Below are 22,329 nucleotides of genomic sequence, written 5' to 3' on the forward strand. Positions count from 1 at the left end.
CAGGTTTTGCCTCTGAGTGTATAGGACCTGATAAGATAGTACTTAGAAATACTTGCACATGTGTAGATAGGAAAAGGAAGGCACTGGAATCACTGGTTGCAATTGGAGCATGCCATTGACTGATTTATGCTTTTTCAGAAGAATTAGTCACAGCAAAAATTGAATCATGTTAATGGCATTTACATGTATTGTGGGGATACTAACTAGCTGCCTCACCAGTAATTCCTGAGTACCTGTCAATAAATGACTGTTAATGTACAAAGAAACTGCTTATTGCCTGATCCAGGGGCAGCTTAACCTTCTGGTGAACCAGCTTCTGTGCATGACTTGTAACAGTTTTTGTAACATTGTGCAATGGAAGGTGAAGGAACAAGTAATGAAGTTGCCGTTCTGTGTTAAAAGTTTACAAACTTTACCCAAATAACACTCGGATCCTTCTTTGGTAGTCCAACAACTATAACATTGACAGTTAGTTTCCTGCAGTTTGCCTGCAGCATACTTGTCTCTAACTGGGCAGAAACATTTCATTGCAAACCCCAAAGGATAGCCTGTGCCTAAATAGTTTAGTGACCAGATCAGCAAACTAAAAATGTTAACACGAGAGTTAACCAAGCTGACATGGATAATTCAGAGCTTGGGCAATGTACTAGAGAGTTGTATATGGACCATTATCTGATTGATAAATGTAGAGAAAAAGTTCTGATACTCTGCAGTCAGGAATGACATCTACAGCATCTTTGGATCAAGAGTGCTTGAGCAGACATGGGAAAATCTGAGACAAAAATTGTGAGGGTGATGTGATACTGCACCTTTTTAACTAATCATGGTATAAGGCCTGATTGTCAGCACAGTGGCTTCATATGGAGTAGCAAATATTGGGGTAATTGTGTGGTTTTATTACACAAGGTACTGCATGTTATGCAGTAGAAATAGAGGGTGATATACTAAGTGCCACTTTAGATAGATGCAGTATAGAAAACTCTTTGTACTCTCGATAGAATAAAGAAATAGATGAGGGCAGACGGCCAGGCCAGGGACTAGATAATAGAAACAAGGGCACTGCCTAGACTACACAGTCAGCGAGATAAAGGTGGGTGTGTCCTTAAATAAATAAAGTATAATGCCTGATGAATGTACCAGAGGAACAAAGTGATCTGGTGCCAGGACATCCATTTAATATGTGATTGTAAGTTGACTTAAAGTGTGTGCAAGGAATGGGTGTTTGTGGCTTTGCAGATTACTGCCTTAGACCATTTAAAACAGGGTCTCCCTTGTTAACTGGAATAAATGATTGTGACTTGTACATGAGTCCCCTGGTGGTTTGTCAAGTTGCACCAGAACACCTTGATTTGCTGCCTTTCCCAACTGTATAACCTTGCACTTCTCCAAATTGAATTCCATTTGCCATTTTTCTGCCAATTCAATCAAACCATTGATATCTTCCTGCAATTGACAGCCACTCTCTTCGCTATTAACTACCCAGCCAATTTTTATGTTGTTCGCAAATTTCCCAGTCATGCCTTCTATATTTACTCTGATCATTGATAATGTACCACAATCAGCAAAGAACCTAAAACTGAATCCTATGGAACATCACTGGAAACTTTTCCATTCCTAAAAATGTCAAGCATTACCCTATATTTCCTGTCATTGAGCCAGTTTTAAACCCAATTCCCCAATTAATGGCTTTAATTTCACTTAATAAACTGCCAAATATCAGTCTGTCAAATACCTCACTAAAATCCATGTAGACAACTTCCACTGCACTAACCTCATCAATCCTCCTTGTTAATTGCTCAAACAACTTGGTTAATTTTACAATTCAAAGACCTTCCCTTAACAAAGCTATGCTAATTATCAGTGATTAATCTATACCTCTCTGAGTAACAATTAATCCTATCTGTCAATATTTCTTCCTGTAATTCAGTACTAGATGTAGGCAAAGTACCAGAGGATTGGAGATCTACAAATGTTGTGCCACTTTTCGAAAAGGATGCAAGGCATTGGCCAAATAATTATAGGCGTGAATGTTACCTCAGTGGTGGGCACAATGAAAAGGTAAATATTGGAGGGACTAATTTCCTCAGAACATCTGGTATTTCTTCTTCAGCTTGCTTTGACAACCTATAATATAGTTCACACACTCCTGAAGGTTTATCCACCACTCTGGAGAGACAGAGACAAAATATTTACTTAGAACCCTGGCCACATCTTCTGCACAAGTTATTGTCTACATGACATTCCTAAGGAGGAAAGTCTGCTAAAGAAGCAAGTGGGGGTTATTCCGAAATTCAGGGCCAAAATAACTGAAGGCAAGATCACCAATAATTAACTTGAAGAAAGACAAGAAATTAAAATTAGATGAGTGCAGTTATTTTTGAATGTTGTGCCATTGGACAAGATTACACAGATAAGGAGGAACAAGGCCATGGAGTTTCTTCAACACAAGGATGAGAATTTTAAAATCAAGTTGTTGCTCAGTCACAAGCCAAAGTAGATCAGCAAGCATAGGAACAGTGGGTGAATCAAACTTTGTGTGAGTTAGCAAAAAAGACAGCAGAGTTTTTGATAACTTCAAATGTAACCCTTAATTAGGTTCATTTAATTGAAACAGGACATGATAGATAAGCCAAGAATATGCTGAAATAGTCAAATCCTTTTGAATGAGAATTTCAGCAACAGATGAGCTGAGATAGATGATAGTACAGTGTTTTAAATGCACAGTCTTAGTAACAGGACAAAAATGATATATGAGATCAAGGTTGCAAACAATCTGGTTTGTCTCAGACAGTTGCCGGAGGGGATGAAGTTGGTATGTTATTGAACGCAGTTTGGAACAGAGACTGAAAACAATAGTTTGTGTCTTCCCAAATTTTTTGGAGAAAATTTCTGCTTAACCTGTAATTTATGCCAGATCAGCACTCTGTTTATTCGGCAAAAATTTCAGAGTTTAGTGAATTGGTGAAATAGTGGTGGGTATTGTCAACAATGAGTTGAAACCTAATACTGTGCTTTCATCTGATATTTCTGAGGAACAGCTTGTAGATAAAAGATGGGTAGAACCGAAGATAGATTTTGGAATATATAAAAATAATCCAAGTAAGTGATGCATTTCCAAGAGACACTTGTGCTACCACAATATAATACATTATATACTTTGCTTGGGGGTTGGGAGGGTTCAGTTAGCTGGACAGCTGCTTTGTAATCCAGAGTAGTGCCAACAGCATGGGTTCAATTCCTATACCACCTGAGATTACTGTGAAGGACATTCCTTCTCAAACTCTATCTTCACCAGAGGCATGATGACCCTAGTTTAAACCACCAAAAGTCATCTCCTTCTAATGAACAAGCAGCCCTAAAAGTCCATTAGCATAATGGTAACATTACCTTTTACCCACAGGCAACCTGACACAATAAAAGGTATCATATAAATTTGTGAGAGATAATGGGAACTGCAGATGCTGGAGATTCCAAGATAATAAAATGTGAGGCTGGATGAACACAGCAGGCCAAGCAGCATCTCAGGAGCACAAAAGCTGGGTCTAGGCCCGAAACGTCAGCTTTTGTGCTCCTGAGATGCTGCTTGGCCTGCTGTGTTCATCCAGCCTCACATTTTATTATATAAATTTGTGATCTCGTTTTGCGAAAGTAGGGGAGTGTCTTCCCTGAGAAGCATTACTGAATCATTTCACCATGAAATCCATATCACATATTGGAAATATGCCAAATCAGGTTGGTTGTGTTGGTATTGTGGTTCCTCAAGGCCATGCAAGCTTTAGAAAGTTTTTCAAATTTGGTTGAAATCTGACCTCCCAATTTTTGATGATAGTCTTTCTGGATAATCCCCAAGATTGCCATATAGTGGAGAAGAAGAGTGCACCAAGGATACCTGGGCCACAAGGATATTGATCATTTCCTTTGTGTCGTCGGAATTTCTGTTAAGACCCAGTTTCTTCTATTAAAAAGGTAGATGTTATATAAAATATATTAGATAAGAACATAAGATTGTGTACATCGGAGAAACTGGGTGCTCTTTTGGGAAGATGCACCAATATTTGATTATGGTATTCAAGACATTAGATCGGGAGAAAATGTTCTCTGTAGTCAAATCATCAAAAACAGAGGACTGGAAAAGCACAGTAGGTCAGACAGCATCAAGCAGCAGATAAGTCAACATTTCGGGCTGAAACCCTTCATCAGGACTTTGGGGGTGGGGGTGATGTGCCCAGAAATGAATGGGGAGGGTGGGACTGGGGCAAGGGTAGGAGAGATTGTGACGAGTGGATAGAGGTAGGGGGTCTGTAGATGCTCTTGCAGAATCAGTCAAAAGAAAGATGGGTGAAACAGCCTCCACCTTTCCTATAAATATCCTACAATTCGGTGTAGAAAGCACTTTCACAAAGGAAATAGCAAGAACTGCAGATGCTGGATTAGGAGTCAACACAGTGTGGAGTTGGAGGAATACAGCAGGCCTGGCAGCATCAGAGGAGCAGGGGAGCTGACGTTTCAGTTCCTAATGAAGGGTACAAACCCGAAACGTCGACTTTCTTGCTCTTCTGATGCTGTCTGACGTGCTATGTTCCTCCAGCTCCACACTATATTGGCACTTTTACAAAAGTCCAACTGATAAGTAAACAATCTTCCTGAAATTTCAATATGTGGTTTGATCCTGGCGACCTATGATAGACGACTGTTAGTGACTGAAAGGGTAAAGGTCACTTCCGGTGAACACTGGGAAGCGACCTTTGCCGGCAGTGTTAGCGGGGTTCTGATTGGCTGCTTTCAGCAGCGTCAGGCTATAGCCGTAATATTCAGGAGCTGGTGGTAGCTGCTGTTGAAATGCGGATTATCCCGGTTGTTCCTTCACAGCTATAGAGTGAGAACCATGAACAAGTATGTATTGCCGTTGTCGATCGCTGGGACTGTAATTGGCGGAACAGTTTTAGTTAAGTAAGTAATTTGGTCGACGTCGACCTGTAATATTCTTCTCCTGACAGGTGCTTGAAGGCTGGAGGGAGCGCAGAAAATGTTGCAGACCTTGTTGGTATCTCCAGCATTCTCTGTTTTTCCGTCGACCATAATATTTGCTTTTTTAAAGTTTGGATGCTGCCTGTTGGGTCCAATAACGGGTGACGCATGATTGTATTAGTGGCATTTTGGTTGTTAATTTGAAGGTCGCAGCTTTTAACGAAGTCAAAAGTTTGGTATTGGTATTCTTCTGAACTCGTTTTGAGTGTTACCACTAAAATTGGCCTTAAGCCATAATTTGTACGAGGGAATTATTGATGACGGTAAGACGTTTGAGACAGAGGAAATATTGTTAAACTAAGAGATTATATAGGAATTTTGAAAATCAATGTATTAAAGTTGAGGGAAGAAGTGAGCTAGGAAAGGGTTGATTTTGGAATGACTTGATTTTCATGCTGTTAAAACGTACGTAATTCTTAGAAATTACTTTTAAATAAAGTTATTTATTTTGTAAAATATTTTCTAATTAGTGTGTTCAGAGGTGTCAGCATGCATTTATGCAACAAGTGATACTTGAACCCAGGCCTCTTGGCTCACAGTGACACTACACCTGCACCACAAAAGCACTCTCATTTATACAATACAATAGCATCATTTAGTTGTAGAAGTTACAAACATGAGAAAAGTTGAGGGCTAGAGTTGATGACATAGCATCCATAAATGACTAGCTTTATGCCAGCTACTTATTTCCAAAGTCATAACTGATAATTATCAACTTTTATGTGTGATTTCTTAATTCCTAACTGCATGCTTTTCACATGTTAAATATTGGTAATATTATGTGGCCACAACATTGCCAATTAATTTGTGACAACTATTTCCTCCCATGGTCCAAAAGTATGCATGTTAGCTGTGTGGAGTTTACATGTTCTCCCCACATGTGTGTGGGTTTCTTCCCAGCTGTTCTGGTTCCCTCCCATAGTCCAAAGCAGTGCAGGTGAGATGGATACTAAATTGCCCTGTAGTATCAAGGGGTATGCAGGTTTGGTTGTTTAGTCATGGGGAGGTGGGTTGTGGTGAGTGTGTCAGGGTGGGATGCTGTTCGGACAGCCTGTTCTGACTTGATGGGCCTCAATGGTCTCTAACTGTACTGTGAGGATTCTTTGGAAGAAGTCAAATTGGATATTTTTAAAATTATTTTTAAGGCTGCTTGGTAGTCTGAACCCAGACTCGGATGGGTGTTTTGCCCACAGCACAAAACTGTCAAGACCAACGTCACGATGGAAAAGGAAACAAATTTTGATAGGGAGCTGATACAAGCTCAGCTTTAGCTCTATGCTCTGGGAAACTTGGACTAATTTCTGTGAATTGCAAATGCTGTAAAATCAGTTTTAAGTCCATTCTTTCTCTGGTGCTAGGAAAATGGCTGTTTCTTTCAGTCAGATGTCAAGAAAACTGTCTCTGTAGTTAGAAAATCTGTGAAGCTGTCATGGTGCTATTAGCATCGATTATCTCTTGCAGAAGGCTTTAGTACAGGTCTGATTTGGATCTCTCAGATTAGTATAATAGAGGAGCTTATTACCTCAGTAAAGCAAAATTTTGTCCCTTGCCAAGGAGAAATAACAGCTGATCAAATATCTGAGCAGTCCTAATTAATTCATTTACAATTGACAGTAATGAAATATCATTTTGCTGTTTGACTTTGATTTAACCGGAAGCTGGGTGGGAGTGAAACAGGGAAAGAATGCCAAACTCCAAATGCAAGCGTGCAGATGCCCATATACTTGATAATTCTCAAATTCTGCTTCATTTCAAAGGCTACGTGCCTTAATAGAGAGTTGCTGAGCAACAAGGGCTACCCTCACTAAATGTAGCTTATGACCATGGAATGCTCTGCCCCAGAAGGCAGTGGAGGCCAACTCTCTGGGTACTTTCAAGAAATAGATGGAAAGAGCCCTTAAAGATAGTGGAATCAAGGGTTATGGGGATAAGGCAGGGACAGGATACTGATGGTGGATGATCATAATGAATGGAGGTGCTGGCTCGAAGGGCCGAATGGCCTACTCCACCTGTTGTCTATTGACCATGCGACATAACTCCCTGACTGAGGCTGAATGTAGATACAGCACTTTCATCTGGAGTCATTGAAGGTCAGACAATAGGCCTGCTAGAGTTGAGGTTCCTGAGCTTAGACAGGCCAGGGTGTTCATTGTAGTATGCTTGCTGAATGTGCTGTATAATCTTAGCATGTACTGCTGTGGACCAACTGGAGCAGGCAAAGACATGGTTACAGACATTGGACAGTTAGCTGTAAAAGTAACAAGAAAGGACAATGTTAGGAACATTAATCAGGGAGAACAACAACATCAACATCACCATGGGTCACCACAAAAAAACCAAATTGGACATATTTCACGACTGATTCTAATGGAATTGAATTGTATGAAGCCATCCTTCATTCTGTAAGCGTATTCATGCTGCCAAAGCAAGCAGCCACTGTTTGTTTCCAACTGCTGTCCTTTCTTCGCTTCTGTTGTGTAATAGAAGTGAACACTACAAACTGTTGAAAGGCTTCACAACATCTGATTCATCCACACTCAAACGTGACAACACTTAATACTATCAAGGGCACTAGGGATGGTGCTGTGGTATTTATGGCTAGTAAGGTCAGAAGCTCTGAGAGCTGGTCCTGGCCAGATGCACTCAACTTCCTTGGCTTGAACTTCAATGTTTAGGATCATGGAGGTGGAGAGGTTTAGCACTTTGGGAATATTCTGTCCATGGTTCCTCTTCCGACTGAGTGCTAGCTGGCATCATCCTGTTTTGGTGAGGTTAAGTTCAGGTACAGTGGAATGTAGATTTGCATATATCTCTAACATGCAGTAAGCTTTATGGACCTGACTCTCCATGGCAACCACAGACCTCTCCACATAGGCAGTTGTTATTTGTCTGCTGTTTCTATCTGTCTGTACATTTGCATGATGTTTTAATGGCTGACATCATCAAGCCCTCTCCTGCTGAGTAGGTGCCTAGTTTCTGGTGATCCTGACTACATGCACTCTGGGCCATTACTTCCTCTGGCCAGCTTTGGAGATGTGCCAATGATGTGTTCAACAGCATGTGTTCCCTTCTCCACTTTAACTAATGAATCCAATGAGGTGTCAGTATCTGAGTTGGTGGAGGCTGCAGTGGACCGCATTGCCAGTGCTTCACCTGTGCCCTCTTCCTGTAGTAATACGGCAGCTGTACTGCACATTACAATGATTGTCACCTTGGTTGCTAGTACACAGGGGTTTCAACATTCCCACATTGCTAAGTATAAGAATTCTGTCTTTGTACAGGGTAAGCAGATGAATGCCTGTCACCCTACCCGCTCATGTTGGCTGTCTATATCCTGTCATGGACTGCTTTCTCTGCGATGAGACAAGTACAGGGTATAGATGAAAATTGCAGATGTTGGTGTTGGTGGAGGTAAGGTGATGAGGTGTCTGTTGTGTGGCAGGCATTGTAGAAGGCAAGATAGATTAGAAGTTTGATGAGGGTGCACTGGTAGTATCCTGACCTCTGGGCCAAGAGGTTTTGTGTTCAAGTTCCACCTGCTTCTGAGTGTGTCATAACATCTCTGAACAGGTCAGTTAAAAATACATAGTTGTTTAGGGGAATGATGCAAGTGAGTCTTTGAGGAAGGTTGTCATGTGCAGCCGTGAGTATGCTCGACAATGAGCATTGTGGATGATGAGTATACAAGCGGAGTTTGCATGTGAGAGAGCTAATAGAAGTGAAATGGTGGCACTTAGCCTTATGGAGTGCAGAAGGTTTTTAATGTTCTTCCAGTATTGCTGGGCTTTCTTCGAGATCATGGAAACACTACTGACCTGACAGATGAAGGACAACCTTCCATCTCATCCACTAGGATCACCAGTTCCCTGTTTGCAAACCAGTGTCAATTTATCCTCATCAGCCATATCCCTTGGAGGTTGTTGTATGTCAGAGTTATGAGAGGCCTATTTTGTTTTTCCAATCAACCTTTTCAGAGATGTTAATACAGACCTCTGGACTAGGTGGAACTTGAACCTGAGCTTTCTTGTCCAGGGATAGGGACACTACCATTGAGTCACAAGAGCCCCCTTTTCTGATGAAGGGTCTGTGCCTGGCTTGCGGTATTTGAACTGGTGTGCAGATGGGGTTTAAATATGGCATCCGTAGCATGAATGCTGCAAGGTCTTTGTACCAATGAGCACTTCCCCCACTGCTAAGCAGATAGTGTGGGAGAGAAGATGTGGTGTATAATGAATATTGCACCTTAAAATTGCACAAAAACATTCACTCGTGTTCAAGGAGTATAATTCTTCATGAAACTCCATGAAATTGACACCAGCAAATTTTGGGGAAATTCAGCTTTATTCTATAGAGGATTCTACACAGGTGCTTATTCCAAAAAGCTTTCACATTTGTTCCAGCAGTTAGTCAGTGAAGTTTGGGCATTGCTGGGAAGGCTCACATTTATTGCCCATTGCTAATTGCACTTTTAGATGTGAATTTCTTCCTTGAACTCTGCAATCCATATGTTAGGGGTACTACCACAGCTACGTAGGGACTTGCAATGAAATTTTGGAATCTTTATCCAATTCAGGATGGACTTTGAGGAGAAGTTCAAGGCAGTGGTGATCTCATGCTTCTACTGTCTTTGCTCTTCTGGATATTCCAAGACATGGGTTTGACAGAAACCTTAGCAAATTGCTGCAGGATATTTTGCATGTGGTAAACACTGCAGCCACAATGCATGGGTTGAATGTTTTAAGGTGATGGATGTGATGTCAACCAAGTGGCTGCCTTGCCCTGGATGCTGTTGAGCTTTGTGCTAGTGTTGCACTCATCCTAGGTAAGTAGAGAATATTCTAACGTAGTCCATATAAATGATGTAAAGGCTTTGGACAGTCAAGCGTTGAGATGATTGAATGCCCAGATTTCAACTGCTCTTGCAGTCATAACAGTTGTGTGGCTGGCCTCGTTAAGTTTCTGATCATTGCAGAACCCTTGGATTGTTTGTGAGTATTTGCCTGTAAAGTCCTTGAATGATTAGGGAAGATTGTTTGACTTGGTTGTGGGGAATGGTCATTGCCTGACGTACATGCTTATCTGTCCAAGCCCAAATGTAGTCCAGTTATGACTTGGTGCTGGCATTATCTGAAGAGTTGCAAACGCATAGTGGCTCAGTGGTTAGCACTGCTGCCTCACTGCGCCGGGAACCCAGGTTTGATTCCACCCTTGGGTGACTGTGCAAACTCCACACAGACAGACATTCTCCCAGTGTCTGCGTGGATTTCCTCCTGTTATCCAAAGATGTGCATGCTAGGTCGATCAGCCATGCTAAATTGCCCCATAATGTTCAGGGATGTGTAGATTAAGTGGATTACAGGGGAATGGGTCTGGGTGGGATGCTCTGAGGGTCCGTGTGGACTGGTTGGGCCAAATGGCCTGTTTCCACACTAGAGATTTTATGGATCAATGCAATCGTGAACAGATAGCTCTGAATTTATGGAAGCTAAGTAATTGATGCAATGGAAGATGGCTTGATTTAAAAACCTTGCCTAAGGGAACTCTGGCTGACATTACTTGGGGCTGAGATGGTTGACCCCAACGACCACAAGTATATTCCTTTTGTGCTAGGTATGATTTCAGCCTATGGAGATTCTTTTCAAAATGATACTCTTCATAAAACAACTTGTGTACATACATTGTCATGAGCAGTTTGATTCAGAACAGTCTTCGCATGTGGAGACCAAACACACGCAAGACATTTCTTATAAAAGATGATATTTACAAACAATTGAAGCATGTATTTTTCTTCACTGAGCCTTGAAAGCAGCTGCCCCAAACTTTCATGTCCTGGTGCATTTGATGTTTGTTTGTCTCAGGGTGCATCCCAGGGAAGAGCCTGGAGAGCACACAGTCCTGTGTCACAGAGCTGCTCAGGAAAAACCGATTAATTTCAGTCAATGCAGATCTTTTCCTTGATTGTTACTGAATTACATTTTGCTGGAGCTGCTTGATGTCAGCACCCCCTCACCTCCTCAGTGGAATTCAGCCTTTTTGCTCATTTTTGAACCGAGGCTGCAATTAAACAGAATAGCCTTGACTAAACCTAAAGTGTGCATTAGTAAGCAGGAAATTAAGTATGTGTTGATCGAAAGCATTGTTGACAGCACCTTTAGCTGATTGAGAATAGAGTGGAGCAGTAGTTGACTGGATTGACTCCTCTTGACTTTTGTGAACAGGACATGTCTTGACAATGTCTGTCTGCTTTCTGGAAGGATGCTAGTGTTATAGCTGTAGTTCAGCAACCTGAGCAGAGGCACAGATAGTTCTGGGCTGCATGCCCAAACTGCAGCCAGGATGTTATTGGGTCTTTGGTGGACCCTAGCCTTTAATTTATGCAGTGCCCCGAGCTACTTCTAAATATTGCATTTAATTGATCAAATTGGCTGAAAACTGGCTTTTGGTACCCATCTTGTTGCTCCTATAAGAGCACTACTTGTATACCCATAGTTGGAGTGCCCACAGCTATAAAGGTTGGAAGAGGAGAAATGTAGTGGACAAAGATATGTCAATGTTAACATGGCATTGATATTTTGGAAGGCATCTTCCTGATGTGAGTCCCAGTACTATCCTTGAGTGGTTGTCTGAAGGATTCAGTCATCATTGGTGATTGAGGCATCATTGTATCATAAACTGCCTTTGGGATGAGAAACTCTTTAATCGCCTTTGTCTTCTGTGGATTTGGCTTTACCCAGTCTTTGTCAATAAGGTTTCCCAAGAAGTGATAGGATTCCTTGGGGAATTTGCATTTCTCCATTGAGAGTAACCCCTCTGGCCGACAGCCATTGTAACAGTGCACTAACAGTGTTTTTGCTTGGTTCTCTGCCCATGTGTTGTCTGTTTGGCATAAGCCCCTTCAAACCTTGCATTTTCTTGTATGTTAGAGCATTTATTTTGTCTTTGTAACACAATGTAGTTTATTACACCTCAGTGATTTTTAGGTACAGGTTACATTAACTAATTTAGAATTTGAGAGGCACATGGCTCTTACTGGGCCAGATTTTAAGTTGTGCGCCCTTGCTGTCTCTGGCTCCAGTCACCTGATTCTCTACCCAGTGGCTGTGCTCTGTCATAGTGGGCTCAGATTAACTTGTACCACATCCATAGTAAATTCACGGAGCCTTCTCCCATGTTAGTGTTCTACTGTCGTTTGTGATTGAGGTGCCAAGGCTACAGAGTTTTGATCTGATCTGACTGCCATTTCACAAAAATATTCACATTCAGGAGAAGTCAAGAGGTTTTACATAGCATGAAAAACGAGGCATCAAATTAAGAAGCAGAAGCTCAATGGTTATCTCTGGTGCCTCATTTCAATTGTCAGCAGAGAAATGAATGCATGGTTCAAAGACTAGTGTAAGAGAAGTGGGTTCTAGTTCATCAAGCACCGACATGAGGACTGGGGGGAAAATGGGGACTGAACTGGGGAAGATGTGGTAAATCAAACAGTCAAGGCAAGACAAGAAAAAAATTTTTTAAATGATGAACAGATCCCGTTGACGAGAAATTCGAATGAGGCTGGAGGTAATAAAATGAAAGGTTCTGTATTTGAATGTGTTGTTCAAAAGACAGCTAATGCATCGATGGATTATTCATATATATATTTCTATTTGTGCTGTTCCCTATTTTAGGACCTGGCTGTTGGAGTAACATTGATAGAGACGTGAATATTGAAGGGTACAAGATATATGTGAAGGACAGCATGCTCTGAAAAGATGGAGGGATGGATCTATTAATTAATGGTATTAGAATAGTGGATGACTTCAGGTCATAAATTAGGACGTGGGGTTTTTGAAAAGATAAATGATAAAGGTGACGAGGCCCTCTAATAGTAAGCATGTGCAAGGATGAAGTATAATGGAAGAAATGATGAGAGTTTGTCAGAAAGGTACAGTGATAATCATGGGGATTTTAATGGTCATAGACAGGAAAAGTTTTATGAGCAAAGGTAGCATGGCTGAGTAGTTCATGGAATGATTTCAGAATTGTCTTGCACTGAAGAACTTTTTGGAGCCAGCTGGAGTGCAGGCGTTACTTAACTCGGTATTGATAAACATGGTAAAAACTTTTCTAATCACCCTCTTAACTGATGTTGTTACATATCTCTCGAACAAGTAAGTCTTGAAGCCAGGCCTCCTGGCTGACAGGCAGGGATCTTAGCACTGCACCGCCAGTGCTAACATGGTGCAATTAGTCAATTACTGTATAGCGAAAGGGTTCCTATGTAGCAGCAATACTATGATTAAATTTCACAATTAGATAGAAAGGAAGGTGGATCCAAGACAATATTTGAATTAAATAAGGGGCAATTATGGGGTAGAGAGGGCTAAGTGAACTGGCAAACTAGATTTAGGGGAGGGTCAACAGTGATGCAGTGGTAGACATTTTAAAGGGATATCTAAGAAGAAGGAAATAAAATGCTCCAAGAAGAGAGAAATTAAGGGGAGGATACACCATCTATGGTTAAACAAATTTTAAAAGTAGCAAACCTGAAGAAGTATTGTTTACAAAAAATGGATAGGTCAAAAGATTAGATAGAACATTTTTTTAAAAAAGCAATAAATATGAGGAAAATTGGGAGTACAAGAGAAAGTTGAGAAATTTAAAGTGAGTAGTACAGAATTAAGAAAGAAAAGAGTTCACAAAGTGAATATTGGTCATTATTAATTCTACAAACTCCATCTCACTAATGAAGAGATGAATTTAGCAGGCATTTTGCATCAGTCTTCATGATAGAGCATATAGGCAACATCCTAGAAACACCTGTAAATCAAGAAATGGAAGGAGGGAGGAACCCTGGAAAATCAGACATCAGAGAAGTGGTACTGAGAAAATAGTTGAAGCTGAAGGTTTTTATGTCTCAGGGCTCCGATGGACTTCATCTTGGCATCTTAAATGGCTGAGATAATTGGATTAATTTTTTTTATCAAAAGTTCTTTAGATTCCATAAAGGTTCCATGAGATGTAAAAATAGTGAATATAAATCCTTTTTTCAAAAGGAAAGGGAAACAGCAGGAATGTACAGGCCAGTTAGCTTAACATGTGTTTTCCGTATTAGAAGCTATTCCTAAAGATGTTGTAGCTGGGCACTTCAGTTCAAGTTAATAAAGCAGAGTCAGTGTGGTTTTGTCAAAAGGAAATCCATGTTTAGCCAATTTATGTAATTGTTTCAGGAAGTAATGTGGATAAAAGGTAATTTCTGGATGTACTGTACTTGCCTTTCTGGAAGGTATTTGATAAGGCGGTCATGTGAAATAAAAGCTTTAGGAGGTCTTCTAGGAGATATTGGCTGGCTTACAGTAAACTGAGTATAAGGATCATTTACTGGTTGACGAGATATAACGAGGGAAAAGTGCTAGGACTTGGGTGGAGGGACTGAGGGTGTATTTGCTGATGACACTGATAGGAAGGTACATGGTGACCAGGACATTGAGGAGACTAACACAAAGGTTAAGTAAGTGGGCAAAGATCTGGCAATTGGAGCATCATTGGGAACATATATTTTTAAAGAACAATAAGAGATCAGTAATGGCCTCATGTACGGATCAACTATTGATGTAGTAATCAAAATCTAATAGAATCTTTGATTCAAAGTGAATCCTATATGGAAATAGGAAGGTTGTTTGTTCGATAGAACATTGAGATCCCATTTGGAATCCAATGTAGGATATTGGTTATCTCATGTAATGTAAATACATTTGCAGCAGTTCAGAAAAGTCTTATTGGACTAAACTGGAATAAGTGGGTAGTTTTGTAAGGGAGGCTTGGACAGGCTAAGCTGGTATCTACTGAAGTTTAGAAGAGTAAGAGGGGACTTGATTGAAACATGCAAGGTCCTGAGGCTTCATGATGGGGTGCATGTGGAAAGGATGTTTCCTCTTGTGGGAGAATCTAGAATTAGGAGTCACTGTTTTCCAACAAAGGGTTGGCCTTTTAAAACTGCTGAGAATGTACTCTTAGTCTTTGAAACACTCTGTCTTAAAAGGCTTTGGAAGAAAAGTCCTTTGATTTTTTTTAAGTAAGATGAACAAGGGAGTGCAAGGTCATTTAGTGGGTGGGAAGGTAAGTAGGATCGCAGGATCCCATTAGCCGTGATCTCACTAAATAGTGGAGTAGGGTTGAGGGGCAAAGTGACCTACTCCTAATTCATGTGTTCCTTTTACCTCTCCCTCCAGTTAAATTCCATAAGCCTATATTTTAAGACCACTATTTTGGACTTGCCCCGTTAAGTGGCCTTGATACTCTTGTTCAATCAATAAATGAGGCAATCACTAATCACTTCTCTTTTATATAGCAAACCACCCACGTTGTCTTCTTCTTTTCCAGTTACGCAAACATGTTTGCCTCTACCTCCAGAGGGAAACGAAACTCGGGATTTTTGGAAGTGAATTTCTAAACTTTATAACCTTTGACCATGGTTCACTTCTACAGTTGTTTGCTTGACCACACCCTAATTTCAATTTTAGACTTTTTAACCCTAGTTACACTCTTCTACCCTGGCCAATTCCATGATGTAGCCCAGCTGTCTAGTCTCAAATTTAATGGACACGATGGGTTACTGATTTAATTATTCAATAGGTCGGCTGCCTCAGCGCAATATATTAAAAGTTTAAGTTTGTCGTGCAGTATTAAGGAGAACTCCTCCTGATCCAGTAATACCTGGGAAGTAGAATAGTGGAGAGAAATCCTTGAGATTGCAGTCAGCAAAAGCTGCTTCGAGCATCAATCCGTGAGCTTATCTTGAGAATGACAAACCAATTATACAATATGCAGAGAGTTGTATATTTTCAAAAAAAAAACGCACTAGCAAATCTAGTCTGGTGAGGGTCATAAATTTGGCTTCAGACGTTAGAAGTGTAACTTGTATCTTGCAACATAAAATTTGAGGTACCCAATATTTTTAAATGAGCCCCACTTCATCCTCATTTTCTTTAGTTTAAAAGTAATGAATGTATCTTGCTAATAGGTGAATAAAGGGAATTCAATCCAGAGAAGTAAAGTTGTGCTGAACCTATTTAAAGTGCTGATTAGGCTGCAACTAGAGTATTGCATCCTGTTCTGGCCAGCAAACCTTTTTCCTAAAAGTTCTTTGCGAGTGTGTAGAAGAATTTAGTAAGAATAATTCCAACATTGGAGCTTTTAGTTGCAAGGTTAGTATTGAAAGGCTGGTGTTCTCAATGGGGCAAAAACAATTAAGGGGAAATTTGATAGAGGTGTTCAATCCATACTGAAGTGTATGAAAAACTCTTCCCATTAACTGATAGCAGGGGAATGTTGAAGGAGAACCCTTCTTACTTGGTAATGATCTGGAAATTGCTGTCCACGATCAAGGTGAAGCAGAAATAATGATTTCAAATGGAAACTGGAAGGGATTATTGAAAATGAAGGGCTACAGGGATGGAGTGGGCAAGTGGGATTGGTGGGATTGTTTCATGGACTTGATAGGCAGAGTGACCATCTCCTATGTTGAAATTACTCTCTCTTGCCAAGTGAGAGTTCATGAATTTTAGTGGGTATTAGAACATCACGGAATAGACCATAAATTGGACTGGAGAGTTGGGTCATAGAACAGAGGAGCTTTGAGGCATATGTCTAGAGAATCTTTAACAGTAGCAGGGCCCATCAATAAGATGGCTAAGAAGGTATGTAACATGCCTTCCTTCAGTGGAAGCATGCCTTATGAAAGCAAGGACACTGTACTAGAACCAAATGCCACAATAGTTCCACTTGCTATTATGGTTACAACATGGTAGGTAAAGTGTGATTTGCATTAGTGAGGGTGTGGAGGAGATGTGCCAGGACTGGAAATATGTCAGTGGCATTATTGGAACTCTATGGTTGTTTGAGAGAAAAAGTTGAGAATTGGCTTAGTCATACAGCACAGAAGCAGACCCTTCAGTCCAACTAGTCCATGCCGAACATAATTCCCAACTAAACTTGTCCCACCTGCCTGCTTCTGGCCCATATCCTTCCTGACCTTTCCTATTCATGTACTTATCCAAAATGTCTTTTAAACATTGTAATTGTACCCACATCCACCACTTAAAGAAGTTCATTGCACATGTGAACCACCCTCTGTGTTTTTAAAAATAATTGCCCCACATGTCTTTTCAAATTTCTCCCCTCGCCTTTAAAAATCTACTCCCTAGTCTTAATCTTCCTTTGCATGGAAAAGACAATTACCATTAACTCTGTATATCTTCCCTTTTTATTTCTAAACTTCTATCAGGTTACCTCTCAATCTCCTTTGCTCCAGTGGAAAACTGTCCCAGCATATCCAGCCTCTCCTTAACTCAAACCTCCCAAACCCAGTAACATCCTGGTAAATCACTTGTGAACCCTCTCCAGCTTGATAATATCCTTCCTACAATAGGAAGTATAAAATAAGGGGACATCAATTAGGTAACTGGACATAATCTGTTTATCAGAGCAAAGAGTTCAAATGAGGAGATGTAGACTTGATCTAAATAGTAAAATTGGAGGGAACTCAACCATGGTGAAGGGTCCCAACCAGTAATGTTGACTTTCCTGCTCCTCTGATGCTGCCTGACCTGTTGTGTTCTTCCAGCTCCACTCTGTATTGACTCTGATTCCAACATCTTCAGTTTTTGCTATCTCCAAGGGGAGGGATTGGGTGGACTGGCTAGGCTGAATTGTCCTGCAGCGTACAGGGATGTATAAGATACGGGGATTATTCATGGTTAATGTGTGATTATGGGGATATGATGAAGTAGTGGAAGGGGTGCTATGTTGTTTGGAGGGTCTGTGCAGACTTAATAGATTTTCATCATTTTAGTATTTATGATTCCAGGAGGAAATTGATATTTTCAAACCAAAAGCTGCAATGACCTGGAACGCTTTGCCTCAGAGGCATTGTGGAGGTCAAAACACTTGACATCCCATAATCTCTAAATGTTGCAACTTGCAAGAGTATGGACTTTGTGGAGGGAGGTGGATGAGGCCAGGTGGTTCCTTGTCAATTGGCACAGGTACGAAGGACCAAATGCTTTTCTTAGTCCAGTTTTTTTTTTTCTGTCCTGACTTTGTTCTTACATGATTTGATTTATTAAAAAAGTAATTTTATTTTCAATTATTGTACATAAGTCTTTTTTTTTAAATGGTTGATTCTTGGTCTGTAATGAATTGCTCACCTCAAAGGTAAGCAGGAGGAGATAGATAGTCAGTCTCAGCCTACCTTGATCACCATGTAATATTGATGAATGTGGGTCCCAGTCACTTACTACTGTGGGGAGTACTGAGGGACTGTGCTCTCCATGACTCCCTTGTCCGCTCCACATTCTCCACTAGCCCTACCACTCCCGCCACCTTTCCCTGCAACCGCAGGAGGTGCTACACCTGCCCCTACATCTCCCCCACACCTCCATCCCAGGCCCCAAAAAAACCTTTCACATTAAACAGATGTTCACCTGCATATCCACTAATATGGCCTGTTGTATCGCTGTTCCCGATGTGGCCTCCTCCACATAGTGAGACTAAGCGAAGGCTCGGAGACTGCTTCGTAGAGCATCTGTGCTTGGATCGCGACAAATGACAGCACCTCCCGGTCGTAAATCACTTCAGCTCCACTTCCCACTCCTGGGAAGACAGGTCCATCCTGGGTTGCCTCCTGTGTTACAATGATGCCACCTGGAAACTGGAGGAGCAGCACCTCATATTCCGCCTTGGGAGCCGACAACCCAATGGTCTCAATGTGGATATTACTAACTTCAAAATGTCCTCACTCCTGACCTCCTCCCAAGACCAGCCCCCCTATCCCTGCCTTCTCCATTATAATACAAGTATCATGTGCACACTGGAACTGAAAAATGGCTGCCACTTTCCACCTGCAAAGTGCATGGGATATGTATTTCATTCTGAGGGAGCTATTATTTTTGTGAAGTCATTCAAAAGGCAAAAAAAGTTAGATACCCTTACAATACAAGAGAAAAAGACACGTGCAAGCAGTACGTGTTGTATATGAACCTTGGGCATTAAGTTAGTATATGGATTGCAGATTCTGGCTTCAAGCAGTTTTGACCACGTGCACTATTAAGTGTCAATCCCAAAAATGGTTGTGATGCACAACCATCATATTGTGGCCTGTACAGACAATTGCGCAAGTTCAAAGCACCTGCTGAGCTTTTATAGCATACATATGGTGCAAGAGTGGCTCCCTTCACATCCTGAAACCCTAAGATGGCCAGGTTTTATATGTTTGATCTTGTAGTTGTAACTGAACAATTGCTCACACCGCTTTTAATGAAAAGTGAACATATATATTTAATTGTCATCTATGTGCAATTGGCTGGTCTTCCATTCCCTCCCTCTAAATCTAGATGCAGTCCTGGCATCAGCAGGTGGACTGGAGGGCATTTGTTCTATAGTGGAACCCGTTGGTCTTAGGAGTTTTGAACAGGAACTATAGGCATTTTATAGTTAGAGAGCCCAGACTTATTGACTGTATACTTTCCAGAGGCAGGTATACCTTCCTGAACTTGAATTCCCACAAGGCTATGATTGACAGGGTAGGTGGAAGATTCGATCACTTCTGAAGTGGCTCAATTGGAGATTTCTACATGCTTGTACATGGTACCTCCAGAGCTAGGAGCCTACTGGCACCATTCTGCTGTCTTCTGGGCAAGAAGCATCTGGAATAATAAGGGTCTCTCAAGATCTTGTGGTTTTGCTATTGATGCTGAGCACCTCTGGTAAGAGTAGTGGAGTATATCTCCATGCATTTAACCAGCAGAAAGTGTGTTGGACCTGGTTACCCATGGCAGCCACCAGTCTATATCTATGGTGGGAGCTAGATGCTTGCGTGCGTGACGTAGCATGGTGTAACTATTGTTGGTGCAGCCCTGTAACCACGGTCAGCTTACCCAGTGTCTTTGACAAACCTACCTACTGCTCCTGTGTCTGCTTGTGTGTTTGAATGAAGTTGATAATTGCTAACACCATGGGGTCTTGTCCTGCCTGGAGCTAAGTAGATGCTTGGACTGCAGCAGTCCTTCAACTGCCAGTGACTTGGAGTGTTTCTTGCTCAACCAGCTGCGGAGACATTGTAGTGATTTTGCTCACTGGTAGACATTCTCAACTCTAATCCAGCAAAAGAACTGATCAAATTTTCAATATCTGACCTGGTGAGAGGTTGCAGGAGTCTGCCTTGCTAGTGCATCCTCCGGAGGATACGTGGCTTCTTCAGAGCTGAGGAAGGAAGAGTTTCATGGGGTAGCCTTATGGCTACTAAGACCATGCAGATGCCACTGGTACCTTCAGGAAACCAAAAGAGAACACATTATGAACCATGGGTAGATGTTCAGGCCTGTTTAAAAATACATTCATTCTGGTAGTAGTGGGAAATTAGTGTAGTAATTTAATGCTTCTTAGTTGGTTACTGGAATGTGAAGGTTTTGGCTTCATCACGTCGATGGTCGTGATCCTCAGCAGACAGTGCCAGGATCCTATCCTCACTCATGGGTGAGGAGCAAATGTCCGGCACCTATTAACTGTGCTGGCTGACTGCTTATTGTAGATGCTTTCTTCTGAAATGAGACAAAGGAGGGAATTAAGTGAGTGAATGGGGCTGGCACAGCTATTAATGTTAGTCTGAGTGAGTAGGCAGTACAGAGGCCATGCAAGATTAATAGTGTTAGGGGAATTGGGCTGGACAAGAATGAGTACAGGTGGTGAAGGGTGTGAGATATTAAGAGTTAGCAGCACAGTGGTCATGAAGGCCTTGTGGTGTGGAGTATTTGGGGCAAGTGAGAATGAGGTGACTATGCGTCTTGGGCATCTCTCTGTACTGTGAGCACTGTTTTGAACTAGGTGACAAATAAGCAGGCAGGGCCTGGTGTTACCATCTCCTCTATTGGTCCTGCAGGAAGTGGAGCCCCTCCTCTGCACCACTGTGTCCACCAGAACCTCTCCTAGGGCCAATTTTCAATTGTTTGACATGTCCAGTGCAAATGCTACAAACTGTGCAGGCCAGCTCCAAACTGTCAGTGCTTGACTTGGTGCATAACTGCATTTTAAATATGGTGCTGGAACCAGGTATGCAACACCTCCCACTACTTAGACCTGCTTCCTTCCTATGGTGAGAGGGAGAATATGACGAGTGGGGTGACAGAATGCGGTACACAGGTAATGAGGGAAGATAACGTGAGAAAAGTTGCTAAGCCTGCCAAGATTGACACTTGGTGCATGTCTGGTAAAATTCAGCCCAGCATCTTTTATTATGGTAAATATTAAAAATAGATTTAATGTTTAACAAATGTAGCACAGTTAACAAGCTTTGAAGCCATGATCTTCGGATAATCGTGTTGCAAGTGTGTGCACGCCCCAAACTTTGTACCTTGACGTTTCCATCAAAGTTCAAAGCAAAAGCAAGCAGCTTTTAAAAAAAACTAGCTGAAAATGCATCACATCTATCTGTTAGGCTGAAGAAACGTGCCAATATTGTGACACCATGTTTTAAAATATCTTAAAGAGAAGATCACCAAAATTTAAAAAAAACATACAGTTTGAAATGTTTGGTTTTATGACCTTGCTTGAAGTTAAGAAATAAAACCACCAATATTCTTAGGAAGTATTCAGTAATGCTTTATAGCCAGCTTGCACGGGTTTAATGCAGCTACATTTTGTTCCTGGCAAGAATGATACATTTTGGGCTTTGCATTTCTTAGCAGTGCAAATGTACTTTCATTGCTTTGGCTAGAAAGGCTGCAAGTTATTTTTATCACCTATGGTTCCACTAAAGTGTAGGGTGTGTCTGAGTTTTTGTTTGTGTGTACTATCTTCAATTGAACTGTGAAAGTGACCCTATTATAAGATTTTAGTCATGAATGTTGTTTTTAATTTACTGATTTTTTTTCTAAATGTGTACGATAATATATTAAAAGAAATACCATCAAAGTTGGCTCACTTGCATCACAAATACTTAGCCTCTTTGATTAACATTTTAATGTGGAACAATACACTGACTTGAAACCCAGTCTTTCAAAGTAACAAACCTTTTCTGTGGAACATTATCAACTCAGTTGTCAAAATGTGACAATAAAAGAATGCAGGGAAGGAAAGGGAGAGAATAGGATGATGAACATAGAACATAGAACATAGAACAGTACAGCACAGAACAGGCCCTTCAGCCCACAATGTTGTGCCGACCATTGATCCTCATGTATGCACCCTCAAATTTCTGTGACCATATACATGTCCAGCAGTCTCTTAAATGACCCCAATGACCTTGCTTCCACAACTGCTGCTGGC

The 22,329-nt window shown here is 41.2% G+C and overlaps 1 protein-coding gene across 7 annotated transcripts in view; it reads left to right on the forward strand.

Annotated features, from left to right (window-relative positions):
• The window catches only part of LOC125455012 (retinol dehydrogenase 13-like), an 84,846-nt gene that overhangs the window by 15,273 nt on the left and 47,244 nt on the right, over positions 1-22,329 (forward strand). For 4 of the 7 annotated variants that reach the window (XR_009446127.1, XM_059648402.1, XM_059648399.1 and 1 more), the window contains exon 1: positions 4,771-4,950. The exons of 1 other annotated variant lie outside the window; for it this stretch is intronic. Coding sequence is in view for 4 of the 6 variants with exons in the window: in XM_059648402.1 (XP_059504385.1) it covers positions 4,886-4,950 (65 nt within the window). In the remaining 2 variants the exon portion in view is untranslated. Of the gene's footprint in view, positions 1-4,770; positions 4,951-22,329 lie in introns of those variants that run through there. 2 more of the 7 variants (XM_059648401.1, XM_059648403.1) reach the window with 2 other exon arrangements.

Source organism: Stegostoma tigrinum, chromosome 9 (genome assembly GCF_030684315.1).
Source record: "Stegostoma tigrinum isolate sSteTig4 chromosome 9, sSteTig4.hap1, whole genome shotgun sequence".
Taxonomy (NCBI): Eukaryota; Metazoa; Chordata; class Chondrichthyes; order Orectolobiformes; family Stegostomatidae; genus Stegostoma; species Stegostoma tigrinum.